General features: G+C 50.9%; 1 protein-coding gene across 1 annotated transcript in view; it reads left to right on the top strand.

Moving 5' to 3' along the window:
• CABIN1 (calcineurin binding protein 1) overlaps nucleotides 1-18271 on the top strand; it is a 155352-nt gene that overhangs the window by 20639 nt on the left and 116442 nt on the right. Inside the window, exons 4-12 of the mRNA XM_080821182.1 lie at nucleotides 378-491; nucleotides 3172-3306; nucleotides 4415-4595; nucleotides 8283-8412; nucleotides 9835-9984; nucleotides 12891-13177; nucleotides 14261-14429; nucleotides 17303-17439; nucleotides 17992-18209. Coding sequence (XP_080677308.1) covers nucleotides 378-491; nucleotides 3172-3306; nucleotides 4415-4595; nucleotides 8283-8412; nucleotides 9835-9984; nucleotides 12891-13177; nucleotides 14261-14429; nucleotides 17303-17439; nucleotides 17992-18209 — 1521 coding nt within the window. The remainder of the gene's footprint in view (nucleotides 1-377; nucleotides 492-3171; nucleotides 3307-4414; nucleotides 4596-8282; nucleotides 8413-9834; nucleotides 9985-12890; nucleotides 13178-14260; nucleotides 14430-17302; nucleotides 17440-17991; nucleotides 18210-18271) is intronic.

Here is an 18271-nt window from a genome sequence, read left to right on the forward strand (position 1 = left end):
AAGTGGAAAGCAATGGAAACCACCCATATTCTCTGGGAATCTCTGGGTTATTCTGGCTGGTGTGGCCACTCTCCCAGCTTCACCCAGAGAAGGCCCACTGGGTTCATAACCTTGCCATTGCTCTGATCCTGTGTCCTTGGGCCAGTGTGTGTTTTGCTGTTGCTTAGACTCACTTGAGCCTGTGTTGCTCATGCTCCTTGGGGGACTCTTGAGGGGTTCGTCTCCCAATGATGAGCTCCTGGCAGGTTGGAGTGTTAGGACTGTTTCTACTACAGAGGGAACAGTTGTCAGTTTACGTGGCCTCGACTGTAGCCCCCTTACACACACTTTTGGCTTAAGAAAGACAAACCTTTGTAGTCTCCTGTCTTGGTTCACAGGAAGCAGAGGCTTTTGCCTTGTATCACAAGGCCCTGGATCTCCAGAAACATGACCGGTTTGAGGAGTCAGCCAAGGCCTACCATGAGCTCCTGGAGGCGCGCCTGCTACGAGAGGTGAGGCACCACAGTCCAGGCGGTGAGCTTGCCCTCTGCCCTCCCCTTCTTCACTGGGCGACCTTGGACATGTTACTTCCTCTCTCTGTCCCTTAGCTTCCCCACCTATAGAGTGTCAGCCTCATTGGGTTGCCATGAGGGTGGAGTGAATCCAGTGAAGCATGCGGGGTGGTTGTTCTTAGTAAGAGCCCTGTGTAGGCTACTTTGTTACATTCTCTTTGCAGCTACTCTGCTGAGAAGGTGGGGTCCACTGTCCCCATTTTATAGTTTTGGAAATGGAGGCTTAGTGAGGTGTTCATAACTCAGAGCCACCCAACTAGTGAAGCATTAGAACCAGGATTAGAACCCATGGTTTTCTGATACTTAATGATCCTGTGGGCAACATGGTTTGGCAAATGCTGTTTAGGTGATAGCCTGTGAGCTCAGGAAGCCTGTGTAGGCGCTCCTTGGGCTTTTGAAAAACATAGTCAGAGAAAAGGGTTGGGAGAGCACTGCAGAGCCATGTTTAGGGCACAGGGTATGGTGGAGAGGGGCAGGCAGGGCAGGACCTGTTGATCCAGCATGGGGGCCATGCTAGTGGCAAGTGAGCCAGACCTGAGTTGGCTGGGTCATGGAGATGATTCCTGGAGGTTTGAGAATGAGTGTCAACTTGAAATTGATTTAGGAAGAATTATGTTTCATTAGGAGGAAAGGCTTTTGTTTTCAAGTACCCAAACACTAAACACCGAGATGTGCAATAAGGAAGCAGACAGACTCCATCCATGGGCTTTTTCTGGAATGTGGTCCTTCAGTTGAGCAGTCTCCTACACCTCTAGGAAGGCAGACTCTTATGTCTGCCTTGTGTCCCTACCCCTGGATGATTTTTTACCACAGATGAGGCAGAATGCTGAGTTCTCATTGTTGGTTATAGGAGTCCATCCCTTCCCTCAGGCGTGGATGTCGGGATTCTCTGGTGTTGGTTGTAGTGTCTTGGAATTAGGGCTGTGGGAATTGTGACCTACCCCTCCCCCATTAGTAGGAAGTGAGTAAGGGCCCAGAGATGAAAACAACTTTATTCTACCTTACTGAGCTCCAGCCATGGGCCAGGGGCCGTGTGTGCTTCAGGAGGGCGTCTTCTGTCAGACTATGATGGAGCAGGCCTCAGAGGTGAGTGGGTGAGCAGAGCAAAGTTGGAAGGGTGCTATTGGCCTTATAGTCGTAGGTGTGTCCACTTCCCTCTCTGTCATTTCAGCCTTGAAGCACTGCTGTAGCACACTCCCCGTTGGCTTATAAGTGTAAAACGCGATCATCGTAAACAGTTGAAAAGTACAGAAAATGTATAGAAAAGTTTCTTTTCACATTCATCCACATTGGTATACTTAAGATTAAACTAAATTATGTAGTTACAGTCTCCCAAACGCTTGGCATAAACAGGCCCTGGAACACAGCTGACACCTAAGAAGTGGCCAGCTTCGCTGGGGAGGCTTGCTCGGGTGAGCCCTTCATCTCCCGTGGCCATCAGCGTGTCTGTCATGGAGGATGGAGGACGGTGTGGAATCCAGCTGGTTAGGTGGAGGTTAGTTATGAGGGCTTCTGCTGTTGTGTGTGGAGGTACACTGGCTGGTCTCCGAGGTAGACTCTCACAGCCTCTATTGAAGGGTTCATACCAGATTTTGAACAGTTCTGTACCTGGAATGGCGAGGATACCTGGTGTCCAGATGAGCCTGTTGTTGGGGATCTTTCTGCAGTATAAGCCAGATGACAGGAGAAATAAGGAATGAGATTGATTTGAGCTTTTTAGTCTTCTTGTTGGGATTCCATAAGAGTGCTAGGGTAGATTTCTTGGATTAGTCAAGGGGCTATTCCTGAAGGTTGCATGTCTTCAGGTCTTACCTGTTCTGATCATGAAGAAGAATGTCATGTGAATGTGACCTGTCCAAGGACAAGGCTGAGATATGGACCTGCCCCTGGAAAGAAGTTCTTTGTGCCACCTAGTTTTTCTGTTAGAAAATGTTTTATTTTGTCCCGTGGTTAGAGTGGTAGTTTTCCTCATCAGCGGTGTCTTAGAAGTTGTAGGATTTTCTAAGAGTTTTCATAAAAGCTGTAGTGAAATAACTTTTTATATAAAGCACATTTATAATCTTTATGCTCTTTTGGCTTGCACTTTTGTTATTTGGGGTAGGATTACTGTCCTTGCAGTACAGAGGTCCTCAGGGTGCTAAAGTTTTAGTTAAAGTCGCTGTCCACAGTTACATGATGAGTTACAGAGTTGGGAGCCCAGCCTCCTGATTCCTAATCGGTGCTCTTCTTGCTGCCAGCTGTATAGATATGCGTAAGTTGGCTGCCTGGCCATCTCCAGACCCTGGTGCTGCCCCCAGGTGGCCTCCTCATGCCCTGTCCTCCCTCTTCAGGCCTGCTCCGGGGGAGCTGCAGGCTCTAGGTTTGACCTTTCAGGCCTGGCTGTAGCAATGGGGTGCCGAGACTATCTGCAAACTGCCTTGTAGTGATATAGCTTTCCTTCTCTGTCTGCTTGGAGCTGGAGGGGTCCTCCAAGGACATCTAGTATAGGGCTTTCCTTTTCCAATGGAGGGTGGCACTGGACTGGGCCAAGGGCCTGCAGCAGAGGCCAGTTGGGAACCCTGGTGTCCTGCTGAGGCTTCAGGGCCTAGGTGTCACTCTCGACCTCTGTTTTTGTTCACAGGCAGTTTCATCCGGTGATGAGAAAGAAGGGTTGAAGCACCCTGGGCTGATGCTGAAATATTCCACGTATAAGAACTTGGCCCAGCTGGCTGCCCAGCGAGAGGACCTGGAGACTGCTATGGAATTCTACTTAGAGGTGCAGTTTTGGCAGTGCTTATTGGCCCCTTGAGGTTTTTGAAAGCTCTTGGTGGAAGGAGTGAGGTTATGGTCTTGTTGGCTAAAAAGAAGAATTTGTAGTGGCGCATCACCAGGCTGTGGTCCCTGAGACCCTCATCAGCTGGCAGCAGTGCGTTCAGAGAGAGCAGGGGCCTGCACGTGCATTGGTGCTCTGCCACTCAGGGCCCGTGTGGCCGTGCTGAGTTGCTTGCTCTCTGGGCCTCCAGGTCTACAGCAGTATTGTAGGCATAGTAAGAAAGAGGGTGGTTGTGAAAATGGAATGAATTGGTACATACACCCGTGCTAAGAACACAGCTTGACCCTTGGCACTCTGTACCTGCTCATAATAGTATAGCCGTGATCTCGGTGTTAACTGTCACCATCTCTGTGGGCACCTCTGAGGTGCCAGACACCATGCGAACTCCTTTCCACACATGCGCTAACCGGACATCATCTTGCAGGGATGCAGGATGCATTAAAATCTTCATTTTAGTGGTGAAGGGACTGAGGCTTGGGATCACGCTGCCAGTCAGTGTAGGAGCAGGATGTGAACTGAGATCTGTCACCAGAGCCCATAATTTTTCTAGAACCCCACAATTCAAAATTAAATAAAAAATTTTTAAATCCCACAAAAATACCCCCCAGATCCATTTTCTTTTTTTAATATTATTTATTTATTTATTTGACAGACAGAGATCACAGGTAGGCAGAGAGAGGGAGGGGGAAGCAGGCTCCCTGCTGAGCAGAGAGCTGGATGTGGGGCTCAATTCCAGGACCCTGAGATCATGACCTGAGCCAAAGGCAGAGGCTTAACCCACTGAGCCATTCAGGCACCCCCCGTTTTCTTTTAAGGGTACTTTCACTAATGGTACTTAAATATCAGATATGTAAGGAGTACAGATGTTCAGAGTGACAAACTGCATCAGGAAGATGTTCTGAATTTGATAAATTGCTTCCTGTAACTTGTGTTGGCCATTTTTCTGGGTGGTTTGGGTGGCTGGGTTGGTGCTCTGCCCCCTCCCGTCACCATAGGCGCCTGCTCAGCGAGAGAGCCAATTGAGTGTGTGTGCCCTCTGTGCTGCTTCCAGGCAGTCATGCTGGACTCCACGGATGTCAACCTCTGGTATAAAATCGGACATGTGGCCCTGAGACTCATCCGGGTCCCCCTGGCTCGCCATGCTTTTGAGGAAGGGCTGCGGTGCAATCCTGACCACTGGCCCTGCTTGGACAACCTCATCACTGTCCTGTACACCCTCAGCGATTATACAAGTGAGTCAGGCTTTGATGGCTTTCTCCCATGTGCTCGTGTTTTGCGGACAGAGGAGGGAGGGCAGCTTGGGTAAGTTGGAGGCCAGGTTAACACTCGAGGGCTTTCTGCTAGACTGTCAGGAAGGGAGATGGCTTTGCATTCCTGCTTTATTGCGTGTGTCTTTTTCACTCAACTGAGATTTCTTGAGTGTATTTTGGTGATAGGTAGCATGCTCTCTTGAGTGGTTTTCCCTTTGCTTGTCTCATTTCATCCTTGCATTGTGCCATCCTGAGCCAGAACCTTTTTCCATAACTCACTGACAGATGGCCTAGCAGTTGCAGCTTGACTCCTCCTCGTGCTGGGGACCTCACTACCTATTGAGGCAGTTCGTTTCTTTGTAGAGCAGCAGGGCTACTAGAATGGTCTCTGCCATCTGCCAGATGGAGCCCCCTTCTGCCCTCCATTGGCTTAAGTTCCTTGGCTCCAGCCTTTCTGTCTGTTCTGCAGAGAATACCTTTGTCCTTTGCATGGGCTAGTCCTGAGGCAGGCACTGATGAGGTGTTCTAGGAGTCAGCCTCCTCTGGGTGTCCTCTGAGGCCGGAGAGGAAGGAGGCTCTCCAGGAATGCTCAGAGTAGGGCTGAGTGCAATGGGAGCCCGGGGCTCTGTCCGCTGACTATGCTGCAGGCTGGTCTGGTGTGTGCAGGTGCTCTGTGTCTGTCTGGGCCAGTTACTCTTTTAAGGATGGACATGCCAATGAGCACTTGCTATATCACTTTCAAGGTTTAGGCCTGGAAGACTGACTGGCAGAGGCTTTTTCCTTCCCTTTTTTTTTTTTTTAAGATTTTATTTATTTATGTATTTGTCAGAGAGAGCGAGCAAGCACACAAGCAGGCAGAGTGGTGGGCAGAGGCAGAGAGAGAAGCAGTCTCCCCGCTGAGCAAGGAGCCCGATGTGGGACTTGATCCCAGGACCCTGGGATCATGACCTGAGCCGAAGGCAGTGGCTTAACCAGCTGAGCCACCCAGGCATCCCTTTCCTTCCCTTTTTAAAGACAAATAGTGTGGAGTGTTTAGAGAGGCACTAGGCCCTGCTCACCATTCCCCACTTCCGGTTCCCCACAGCTGCTTTTTGATTGAGGTAGCACACACACAGAATAAAGTACACAGTATGTACATGTGGAGCCTGTTAAGATGCAGAACATTTCTAGAGACCCGGAAGGCAGGCTGCTTTGGCTCCCATTCCAGTCATTTCCATCCCAGAGGTGATCTTGATTTCTCTCCCTTTTGTTGCCAGAGAGGAACTCTGCTTGTTGTCGAGGCTCCTCTGGGTGGCATCAGGTGGCAGCGTGTACTCTTCCCAGCCTGGCTCCCTGGGCCGTACTCTTCTTGTCTGTCCGTGAATGCCCCCAGGCCATCACTCGGGGCTCTTTACCACCATGTTGTCTATTATGTGTGTCTGCAACAATCTGATGGTTCTGTGCTTGCACATTGAGTTCTTGCCTAACACTGCAGGGAATGTTCCTGATGCGTACTCTGGAGGACACAGCACTTGCTGTGCTGCTTGCCCCGGTTTTCATGCCCACCAGCGGAATGCGGTAGTGCTTGTGCAGAGCCCTTCGGACTCTCACAGCTCCTTCTTCAGGAGGTGTTCAAGCTCCTCTTTTAAGTTCTCTGGCAGCTTGAGAGCCACCTGAGTTGGACAGTCTTGTGTTCTGCCTTTCTTTCCCCAGGCACCTGCTTTAGTTCTTTGTACCCCTCTCTCCTGGTAGGAGAAGTGGTACTTGGTAAACTGAAGTCCTCAGGGGAGACCAGGCTTTGGGGGGTGCCCAAAGCACCCTGCCCTGTCAGGGAGAGCCCTGGCCTGATAGAACTGACACTCATTTATTGATTTTAGTATGTGCATGCACGCATGCATGTGTGTGTGTGTATGTTTATAGACTCCATGCCCAGCATGGAGCCCAATGTGAGGCATGAACCCACGACACAGGTCAAGACCTGAGCTGAAATCAAGGGTCAGACGCTTAACTGACTGAGCCACTCAGGCGCGCCCCAGACCAGGCACTCATTTAAACCCCAAAGTGAAAGCAGCATGTTAATTCAACTCCCAGTGGCATTTATCCACTTGAGATGAGTAGGCAGGGGTGCTTGGGGTTGATGCCTGCTGACCACCTCTTGTTCCCTTGGAACTTCCCAGGCCTTCCCTCGGTGGGAGTGCCAGTGTAGTACAGCTAGTGCCATGAGCTTTACCACAGCCAAAATGCCTGCTGAGAGCCAACATCACCAAAGGCTCCAGGCCTCTCTGGTTTTCTCTCTGGGCATCTCTGATGGCCACTCTCGTGTCCCACCGTGGTCCCAGAGAAATCGTGTTCTTGTTTGTGTGGGGCAGGAACTGCTAGGCCGTCTATGCAGCCATTCGGTCAGCTACTTGCTAGGCTGTCTTGGAACCCCCAGACCCTCCCTGTGCATAGGTTGCACAGCCTTCATGTGCCTTGTGGAGGGCATTGTGGTATATGTGGAGCTTTGTGACTAGGCTCTGCTCTCTCCTTCTGTGGCACTCTAGGAGGGCACCACTTCCTTCTGCCTCTCAAAGCTTCCATCCCCACGTCTCTGCTTCTGTTCTACTTTTCCTTCCTCCTCATCCTGGATCCTCCTTTGTCTGGTTTTTCTTGACAGCAGTGGGTTGCAATCGATCTACACTCAGACTCTGAAGCTGAGTGGGGCATGGTAGTGGTCCCAGTGCCCAGTTGGAGCAGAGCTGACACTTGGCTGCACTGTACTGTTTTCCTGTGTGTTCACAGGTGAGGCCTGCTGGCACTGGGCCTGCTGGGGACTTATTTATGGCAGTCACATCTGTCAGGGGCTAGTCCCTAGAAATACCAAAGGCTTTCCTAGTTCACATCACAGCTCTGCTGTGTGACTCCTTGCCATCCCGTTTTTTCTTTTGTGTTGCTTTGCCTGTTACTGTCACCGCTCCTGGAGGAAATAGAGGATAGGCTTTCCAGATCATTGATTTGAGAAGGCTTGTTGACATAAATGATGTGCATGCCTCTAATTGCAGGCAGTAAATGTTTACATTTACTGCCTGCAAGTAAGAACAGTTTAAAAAAAAGAAAAAGAAGGAGGAAAATTGGAAAATGCAGGTAAGCAAAAGGAGCAGAAACAGGTTTTACATGTACAAATGGAGGTTCACTCTGTGGTCTGTTTGGTTTCCTGCCTTTCCCCCATGCCCTCTCGTGGGCTTCCTTCTGGTCAGCAAGCACACCTCTCAACCCTTTGTGCAGTGACTGCTCAGCAACCCGGTGTGTGGATTGGGGAAGCTTTCCTTAACTGGGCTCCCCGGGTGCTGCTGAGTGCTTTCCTGATTTTTTGAAGGTTTTTTCCAGTTTGCCAATAGCTAATGACTACGGGTCTCTTGGTTTTTGCAGCAATTCCTAGAAGTGGACTGTTGGGCTGAGGGTTGTATAATACCCATGGCTCTCTGGAAAGGTCATCGTACAGTCTGTCCTTGCTATCAGCATTTGGCTTTGTCTCATCTGCTGTGGGTAGTAGTATTTTCAGCATCTTTCCTGATTGAATCAGATTAAGTGGTATCTCATTGTCTGCCAGCATTTCTTTGATTCTAGAATAGGGTCATTTTCTTAGTGCTAACTGGCAAGGCCAGAGGTTGGGGTGCACACTCAGAAATCAATTGTTTCTTTCCTTACCAGCATGTCTGTACTTCATATGCAAAGCTTTGGAGAAGGACTGTCGGTATAGCAAAGGACTGGTTCTCAAGGAAAAGATCTTTGAAGAACAGCCTTGTCTCCGGAAGGACTCCCTCCGAATGTTCCTTAAATGGTGGGTCCTGCCTCTTTCTATGCTGGTTCTGCACTCCCCTCTCCCCCAACAGTATGTGGCTGGTGGATATCAGGAGGCTTGTGTACCTCCTTCTCTCAGGTCCTGACTTCCTGGCAGTTGAGCCCCTGCACTTTATCCCTCGCTGTACCCCCTCACCTGGCTTTGATCCTGCTTTGCCTATTAATCGCCTGTGTGCCTAATCATGGCAGTGCCTCCTTGGCTCTCTGCTGCCCACCTTTCCCTCCACCCTGCTGGCTCTTGGCATTCACCAGCTCTCCTCTGGGTGCTTGTGGCAGCCAACAGGCCACCTTATCTGCCCACCACCCACCGTTTCCCTTTCCAGGGCTTTGTTTCCACGTGTTTCCCAAGTTCAGTGTCTGTGATATGACTTTGACACCACTGTCTTGCCTCCAAGACAGAGCTGATGCTCAGAGCATCACCTTGGAGCTCCTTTACAGTTTGACCCCTTTAGTTCTTCTCCTTGCCTCCTGTGTCTCCCTGCCCCAGGAGAAGACTTCCCTAGGTCCCCGACAGAGTCCAGGCTTGGCCCCATTGTGCACTGTCCTGTCCCTGTGCCCTGGCTCCCTCATGGCCTCACCTGGAAGGTCAGCCTCCCACCTCTCTGCCTGTTGTGCCATTACTCCTTTATGTTCCAGCTCCCAGGTCACCTCTGGGCAGCTTTCCAAACTCTGGCTGCCTCCCGCCCTCAACCTTCCAAATGAGCCAGCTCCTCTGTCCTCTGGTCCTTGGCCCCTGCAGCTCAGCTGGTGAGGGGTTAGTAGTTATTTATCTCTGTGTCTCTCCCTCTTAAGACTTTATTTCTTGTTCATATCTGTCCTAATGTGCTGTCTTAAGAGAGAGAGAGAAAAGGGAAAAATAAATCCATAAGCAAGTGGCTTTGTGGTAGAGGCCAGAGAGGGGTCAGGACAGCCAGGGCGGGAGGGCAGGTACTGCCAGGCTGCCTCAGGTGGAGGTGTGTCTGTGTGAGGGCACCTGAGGCCTTAGAGCCCCTGCCTTTCTGTGGTTTGGCTATACTTTGGCAGGCTTAGGTAGCCTGATGACTTTTGGGCTGGGCAGGATGGGAAAGTTACATTCTTTTACAATTCTCTATAGGTAATTGTTAGCAAGGTTTTATTTTTCTGTGGCTTTTCTGACATTACTTTGATATTGTTAAACATATGAAAACCCTTAGCTCAATTTTGAATTGTAGAGGGAACAAAGGGTATTAGTCACTTCTATTGTATGTGGGTATTAAGAATGCTAATTACTGCCCTTAGAGGCCAGACTCAAGGGGTTATTTTATTTGTAGGAAGAATTAATACAGATTAAAGGGTATTAACTTAACTGCATCCCCGTCTGTAAAATTTCAGCCTTGGCTGCAGTTTGTAACATTGTAATTTCTGTCTTTCTTACATGGTTTAGTGACATGTCAATCCACGATGTGTCGGTGAGCGCAGCTGAGACGCAGGCCATTGTAGAGGAGGCCCTGGGGCTGCGGAAGAAGCGGCAAGCGTTGACCGTGAGAGCAAAGGAGCCAGACCTGAAGCTTGTGCAGCCCATCCCCTTCTTCACGTAGGTTGTCCTGGTTCCTGGGACTGCTGGGTCAGCCGCAGCCGGTGGGCCCTGCACAGGAGGGAGAGGCCCTGAGGCCTGCCCTGGGGCTGACGGTGTGAGTGGGGGCCTGGTGCATACCAGACAGACACCTAGAGGTGCGCACACACTTTTTGGCTGCCAAGAGGCAGGCCAGGCCTCTCCCAAGTACGCCCAGTTGAAATCTCTCTTTGCCCTTGCCATTCTTGATGCCAGCCACCTGCCACATCCCTGCACGCCCCCTCTCGGTCTGCCCTTCCCAGAGGGGAAAAGGAAAGTAATGTTTGCCAAGTACTGGACTGGCGGAAATGGGGTTCAGAGCAGGCAGATGGTGAATGGAGTCTGGAGTTGATCCCAGGTGTGGGTTCGATGGCTCTTGAGCTCCTGCTGTCCCTCCAGGGCCACACAGGGTGCCCTGGAGGATGGGCCTCCACATAGCCCTTGCGAGTCCCACAGTTTATGAGACGTATTGGCAGCCTCCCACAGTTGGGGTCATTCAGCCCCTTGGTGAGATCTGGTGTGTAGTTTTTGTTTTTGAAATTCTGACTTTGAGTCCTGAATCTTTGAATATAGCATGCCTTGATAGCAATGTTCTCATACTCAGAGATGTCCCATAGTGGTCTATGTCCCACCCTGGATCAGACAGACCTGGGGCCAGTCCTGGAACCCCTAAGTGGATGACCCTGGGATGCTACATGTCACTCCCTAAAAGCAGGGAGAGCAATCCTCTCTTATAGAGTTGTTGTGATAGTGAAATAGAACAGCTGGGGACCAGCACAGAACAAACATTTCTGCACCCAGTCAGGAGGGGCTGGCTTTCATCCATGGTACAGCTGCCTGTGTGTTTCCACATGTGGAGTGTCCCAGGAATGTCTTCCTGCCCAGACCCTGACATGGTCAGGAAGTTGAGGCTGCTCTCAGACTCTTGTCAGATGCCCTTCCCATTATTTTGTCAGATGGGTCAGGAGCCCCATCCTGTCTGAGTGTGGGCTCCCTAGCTGAGGTTTTTGGGAGTTTGGGAAGAACCCTGAGTTCCTCCCTGTTACGGTGAAGGAGGGGCAAGGCCTGAGAACACTGGAGATGGCTGGAGAGGATCCTGGTGATAGGACTAGAGAAGCTGTGAACTGGTGTCATGGTTGCCCTTGTGCGGGGGGAAGGCCAAAGGGAAGCATGAGGGAGATGGGCTTGGCTGGAGGAAACCTTGCTTGGGAGTGAAGTCTGCGATTGGGTTATAGAGGAAGAGTGTGGAGTCCTCTGGGAGGGAAGGGGTCAGGCTTTTTTTTTTTTTTTTAAGATTTTATTTATTTATTTGTCAGAGAGAGTGAGCATAGGCAGACAGAGTGGCAGGCAGAGGCAGAGGGAGAAGCAGGCTCCCCGCTGAGCAAGGAGCCCGATGCGGGACTTGATCCCAGGATGCTGGGATCATGACCTGAGCCGAAGGCAGCCGCCTAACCAACTGAGCCACCCAGGCGTCCCAGGGGTCAGGCTTTTAAAATAACCACAGTTTATTGTAGGGCTTGTCACACTTGTCCCACAGGTAACCAGGTGGTAAATGCTTTAGGCTTTGTGGGCCAGGTACCATCTCTGTTGTGTATTCTCCTTGGGGAGGGGGTGTGTTTGGGGTGGGGGTTTGTGTGTAACAATCCTTTAGCTGACTCTTAGCTTGTGGGCTGTATAAAATAGGCTGTGGGCCACGGTTTGCCACCCCTTGGTCTATTCAGTGCCCATTAGACAAGGCACGAGCGAATGAAATTGTGTACTTAAGGCATTAGACATAACCCAGCTATGAGCAAATTCTTCCCCGTGTGCATGTAGCCTTTACTGAAGACAGAGAAAGAACAGGTAGGAGATCCCTTCCAGGAAATGAAAACTTCCCTTTCATTCTTCCCTCAGCATTTACTAGATGCCAGCTTCATGCCAGGCACTGTGCCTTGTGTTGGGGACTCAGTATGGTGGGTGTGGTCCCTCTCTGGGGGTGATCTGAGGGGTAGTCAGTCACCTGGAAGAAAAGGCACATGTCCCAAGCTGATGAGCCCTTTGAGGAAAGGAGCACAGCATCTTGCAGGGAGCTCATAATGGGGTCTGCACTGCTTTGGGGGTCAGGGAAAACTTAGGTACTGGAGCTAGCGTCTGACAAAGGAGTGGCATTGACCAGGTAGAGAGGCTGCGGTTGGGGGTGAGGGCCTCATTTTGGGATAGAGAGAAGCCTGTGGAAAGGTCTTGTGGTATGCAGGGGTCTGATTTTGTTTGCAGAACTGAAAGCAGGCTAGCATGGTGGGAGGGTGGGAGTGAGGGTGGGGTGTGAGATGAGACCAGGCCAGTTGGCAAGGTCAGGCGTGTATTACAATGAGGCTGAGGGTGTGGTTTTTGGCCTGAGAGCATGGGAAGCCATTCAGAGATGGACGGATATATCATACCACACCATATCATACCACAGCATACCATATAACACAACATAAAGATGGCATACCACAATAAAACACACATGACACAGATATCACAAGGCATACAACATAGCCATGATCTTGGCGTATGGGGACTCACAGATGATTTAAAAATTTGACTTTGTAGGGAAGGAGCTTTTGAAGTGAGTCGGTTTTCATGCCTGCCTGGTGGAGTCTGAGGGTGCCTGAGGCTGAGTTCAGGCCTTGTGCCAGGGCGAGGGGAGGAGGCTGTGGGCCCTGCTCCTGCTTGGTCTGTTCCACCTCAGTGTGTTAGATGCAGGATTTTGTCCATAACTGACGACAAAACCCTGAGCCCTCCAGTCTGCCCTCATGGGGATGGTAGCCATGGGGCCATCACTGCTGCCTCTCCACAGGTCAGCTGGGCCTGGGCTTGGAGCATCCAGTGCTTGGTGCTGACCAGGTGTGGTGACCCTCTCCTTGCAGCTGGAAGTGCCTGGGAGAGAGTCTACTGGCCATGTACAACCACCTCACCACCTGTGAGCCCTTGCGGCCCAGCCTTGGCAAGAGAATCGACCTGTCCGACTACCAGGATCCCAGCCAGCCTCTGGTGTCTTCTGTGGTGGTGGCCCCTGTCAGCGTGATCCAGCCAAGCCCCGTCACCACCAACCCGGCTGTGGCTGTGGCAGAACCTGTGCTCTCTTATGCCTCCGTGGCTGCGGCCAGCTTCCCACTGCACAGTCCCAGCCTGTTGGAGACCGGCATCCCTGCGGGTGAGGGGGCCTCCTGGGGTCAGTTTTTGGGGAGGCCCCATTTGTGGGGCAGGAGTGAGTGTTGGGGTGCCCTGGCCTTCCCAGAGGGATGGGTCTTGCTGATGCTTCTGGCCCAGGCTTTAAGTGGGAGCCCCCCAGCTCTGCAGGAGAGGCTGAGTCTGCTCCCAGAGCTGGGGCCAGTCAGGGGTCGCTTCAGCAATGAGGCCCCCAAGGGACTGGGGTTGGAGCTCAGAAGCACAGCTTCTTGGGACTCCTAAACTCCTGGCTGCTAAGTCCTGGTGGAAGGGTTGCTCTTCTTGCTGGTACCTGGGGAACTGGCCGGGCCCCCTACTGGTCCTGTTCTCCTGCTGGCTGTGCCCTGTAGCACTGAACTGTTGTGCACCGACACTGGAGTGTTTTGACCTTGAGAAAGTCAGCAGAGTTACCACTATATGTGGTAATATAGCTTTTGGTGGTTTTATTGATTTTTACTACTAATGAAGTAGTAAAAAAAAAAGTTTCAGACAGCAGTTCCCAAGCCTTTTCTTGATTTCTGTGTCCCTGAATCAAAGACTCTCTGGCTGTTAAACGAGTTTCTGAATGAACTTGTATGTGATTGTTCTTTTTTTGCTTAACTATACATGACACTCCTCTGCTTTCTTGTAATTCTCATGATGCTCTTGCTCACGTCCTGTCATTGAATGCTCAGAAGGTGCTGGGTGGTGGGCAGAGTTAGTGTCACTGCCACTTGCTCTGTCGTGTCCCAAGTACATGCACTGAGGCACCAGAGGCTCTCACAGCCAGCTGGTAGGGGTGGGAGGAGGGACTGCTGGAGACCTCGGTGTTCTGTAGCCAAGGAAAGTAATCTTCAGATCTGGCTTATGGGTTCTGGGAATTTGAACGAAGTGTGAATCAAGTGTTTTGAGTTTGAAATTAACTTTCCTCAGGACTCTTGTTAAAGAAAAGATGGGAGGTTTCTTGAACATCAGAGATGACAGTGAAACATGCTGGTAGAGTTAGAAGATTAGAGGCACTGATGTGCCTTTGTAGTGTGTTTTCTGATCCCTGCCCCTTGTAAGATTTCAGTTTGCACTCTTTATGAAGGTGATGTTTCTGGGGGAGATAAATCCAAGAAAGGAGTGAAGCGGAAGAAGATTACAGAAGAGAGTGGAGAAACAGCAAAGCGACGGTCTGCCCGTGTCCGAAACACCAAGTGCAAGAAAGAAGAGAAGGTAGACTTCCAGGAGCTTCTGATGAAGTTCTTGCCATCCAGGTACTGTGCACACTTTTTCTCATTTGTGAAAACAAGCAAACCTGCAAACCTCCAGCCTATACCACCGATAAAGTTTCCATTGCCTCCCCCTCCTCTGGGCACTTCCTTTGTTCTCCCATAACATCTATGCCAGTGTCCAAAGCGCAGATCTCAATGGATTGGGATTGTGGGTTTTTCTCACCTCTCTTCCCTCTGAGCTTCCTGCAGGCAGGAACTGTGACTTATACATCTTTCAGAGAACCAGATACTCCTTGGGCCCTCAGGAGATGGATGGATCACCGAGCTGGAGGCCACTCACTCGTGTCCTCATGCACACATAGACACCCACTTGCTGGGAGACCTAGGGCTGCTGCTGCTTGGGTGCAAACTCTGGGAAACCCCACAAAAAGTAGCACCCATTCCACTTTCAGGAAGAGTGTGCATGCTTGGTTTCTCCAGGCTCAGTAGGGTTCACTCGAATTCTGAGAAAGAGGACAGACTCATAAATCTTCCCTTGCTTTCACCAATTCTTAGTGTTGTCAGAGATGCCTTAAGGGAGGAGAAGGGTCCAGGCTGCCCCCACCTGGGAGGGGCCTGGGTGCCTGTGCTCCTTAAGTCAATTTTCACCACGCTCCCGCTTTCTGCCCTTGCCGCCCCAGCTCCGCCAGAGCCTCCGATTCCTGAACCCTCCTGGCCACCATTGTTTATGGTGGTGGTACATGGGCTTCCTAATGCCTCCTCCCCTGTCCTTAGCTGAGTGGAGAGAGCAGTTCTGTTTCTGATGCTCCATCATCTTGCTGCCATCTGACATTTGGTGAACACGTTTCTTGTCTGCTGTATCTTTTAATCCCTATCCCCTGTATCTTTTAATCCCTTCACAGTTTCTGGAGTGGAGTTTAGAAGGTAAACATGTGTGCATTTTTTCTTTTTTTAAGATTTTATTTACTGACAGAGAGAGGGAGGGAGAACAAGCCAAGGGAATGGCAGAGGGAGAGGGAGAAGCAGGCCCCTGGTTGCTGGGCAGGGACCCTGATGTGGGGCTTGATCCCAGGACACTGGGATCATGACCTGAGCCAAAGGCAGATGCTTAACCCACTGAGGCACCCAGGTGCCCCTTCAGTCGTCTTTAACCAGGAGTCCTTTGTCCTCATGGTTTGGCCTTTGACAGTTTATTTTCAGGGGTGATAACATCCACGTGCAAGAGGAGGAACCAGAAGCTTTAGATGGATTGTGAATCCATTTTGCTCCTTTGTTGCCTCTTTTTCTTTCTGGGGTGAAAGTGAAGTGCTTGGAAATCAGGTTTGTTCTCTGTAAGTGGAGGATGTGATTGGTGCTCTCTGATAAATTCCTCTTCAGGGTTAGTGCCAGGAGCAGGTCTCCCTTCAGGAGAGCTGCAGGATGGGGCCATGGTTGATGATGCCAAGGGTCTTGGTGACCCATTTCTCTATCTTCCGTTCAGCCCTGATGAAAGGGTCTTACCCTCTTTTTTTTTTTTTTTCCCCAAGATATTTCTTTCTTTATTAGGGAGAGCAAGAGACCACAAGCAGGGGAAGTATCAGAGGGAGAGGGAGAAACAGGGTCCCCGATGTGGAGCTCGATCCCAGGATCCTGGGATCATGACCCAAGCCAAAGGCATACATTAACCTACTAAGCCATCCAGGTGCCCCTAAAAAATTTTTTTAAAGTAATCTCTGTATCCAGTGTGGGGCTTGAATTTACAGCCCTGAGATCAAGAGTTGCATGCTGTACCCACTGAGCTAGCCAGGAGCTGCTCTTGCCCTCTTTATGTGGAATGTTTTCTATCTTCTTTATCTTTATTTTATTATTTTTTAAAGATTTTATTTATTTGATTGAAAGAGATCATAAGTAGGCAGAGAGGGAGGCAGAGAGAGAGGGGAAGCAGGCTCCCTGCTGAGCAGAGAGCCCGATGCAGGGCTTGATCCCAGGATCCTGAGACCATGACCTGAGCCAAAGGCAGAGGCTTAACCCACCTAGCCACCAAGGTGCCCCTTTATCTTTGTTTTAATTGTTGGTTTCCATGTCTGCTTCTTCGAATGGCCACGTAGGAGCAACGTGAGAGCGTGCCCAGAGTAGTGATCCTGGGGGTGTGTGCATAAATAAATGAAGCCATCCAGTAGGGCCCTGTTTTATGTGTTTATGCCCCAGGGCTGCTTGGTTGAGGAGAAACTACTGGATGACCAAAACGTGGTCCTTGGGAGGTGCTGAAAGAATCATCCTCCTCAGGCCCAGGGCTCTGTGGGGAGCCATGGAGCCATGGAGGCATGGAGGGCCCAAGCTCAGAAGGGCCTTCTGTGCCCCCATACTCCACTCACTCCACTTTCTCCCTGTTTGCTGGGCTCCCCTCCATTCTTAGAACATTCCTGGTGCTCTTCTGGCCTGTGCCTCTCCACCTGTCCTTGTCCTGCTTCTTTGCATGGCCAGCCCCTTTTCCTCCTTCATTGTCAGCATTAATTCCCTCTGAGAGGCCTTCCTGATTCAGTTCTCCAAAGAATGTGCCCTGTGACCCTCTGTCTTAAGCACTCTGTGGTGGTTGGTCCTTATTTGCGCTCTTCGTTTCATGTTTCTGTTTATTGTCTTTTTCTCCCATTGAGAAGGTAAGCTTACTGGGCAGGGTTTGCCACACTCACAGCTGAATTCCAGTTGAAGTCCTGTTGGAATGAATGAGGGTATAGGTGAGGATATAGGTTAGATGCCAGCTCAGAAAGGCGTGGAAAGAGGCAGAGCCTCCCAGAGGCCTGGATTTTGGACCCCTTCATCTCACTGATTGGCATCTTATTCTGTCTTGCTCATTCATTTCTCTAATTGGAAGAATTCAAGTGCTCATGTCAGAATGTGTGGGTATGACTTTTGTGATTTTGGTGTGTTCCATGCAGGCTAAGAAAGCTGGACCCAGAAGAGGAAGATGACCCATTTAATACTTACGAAGTCCAGTCAGAAGCCAAACTCCAAAGCTTCCCAAGCGTCGGGCCTCACCGACTGTCATACGACTCGGCTACATTCATGGAATCTGGTAGGAATTGAGCAGCTTGATCATTCACTGTTGGGAATTCTTCTTCCCATTATCCTATAGCCTGCTTAGGTTTTGTTCTGGGAAATGGTTCTAGGGTGATCTTTAAAGCATGGTCAGGGGTTTTCCTGGATTTGTCTTGGGCCTGAGCAATGTGGTCGGTTGGGAGATCTGCTGAAAATGTCTAGGCTCATGCTTGACTGTGCTCTCTGAAGGGCGTGTGCTTCAGGTGGAAGCTGGGGGCATGGCTTTGCAAGTCATGTGCACATGACCGGCTATTGAGTGCACGTCTTGAGGCAGCGCGTGCAGGTTGGCCCTTCAGTCCCCACATCAGACCTGGAGATTTAGAGCAGCTTGCTCATAGCTGGTGAGGGCTGGAGCCAGGCTTGGAGGCCACCAGGGAGCACTGCCCCTTGGGAGGCCACAGGTGCTCTCCTGCAGCTGCCCCTGCCTGGCCGGGCCCCGCCCCTGCCTCTCTCTTCTCCCAGAGGAAACGGGAGACCCTGGCTTGGAAGGTCCTTCATTCCAGTCAGCTGTTTCTCCTTCCCTGGGCAGAGAAGCAGGACGTACATGCATTCCTGCTGGAAAACCTGACCAACGGGGGCATCCTGGAGCTGATGATGCGCTACCTGAAGAGCATGGGCCACAAGTTCCTGCTGAGGTGGCCGCCGGGGCTGGCAGAGGTGGTGCTCAGCATCTATCACAGCTGGAGGAGGCACAGCACTAGCCTGCCCAACCCGCTGCTGAGGGACTGCAGCAACAAGCACATCAAGGTCAGGTGGGCGGGGGGCCTCTTCAGGTTTAGGGTTGGGGGCGGGCTCTGTGAGTATGGGGT

This window comes from Martes martes (assembly GCF_963455335.1).
Source record: "Martes martes genome assembly, chromosome: 13".
Classification (NCBI taxonomy): Eukaryota; Metazoa; Chordata; class Mammalia; order Carnivora; family Mustelidae; genus Martes; species Martes martes.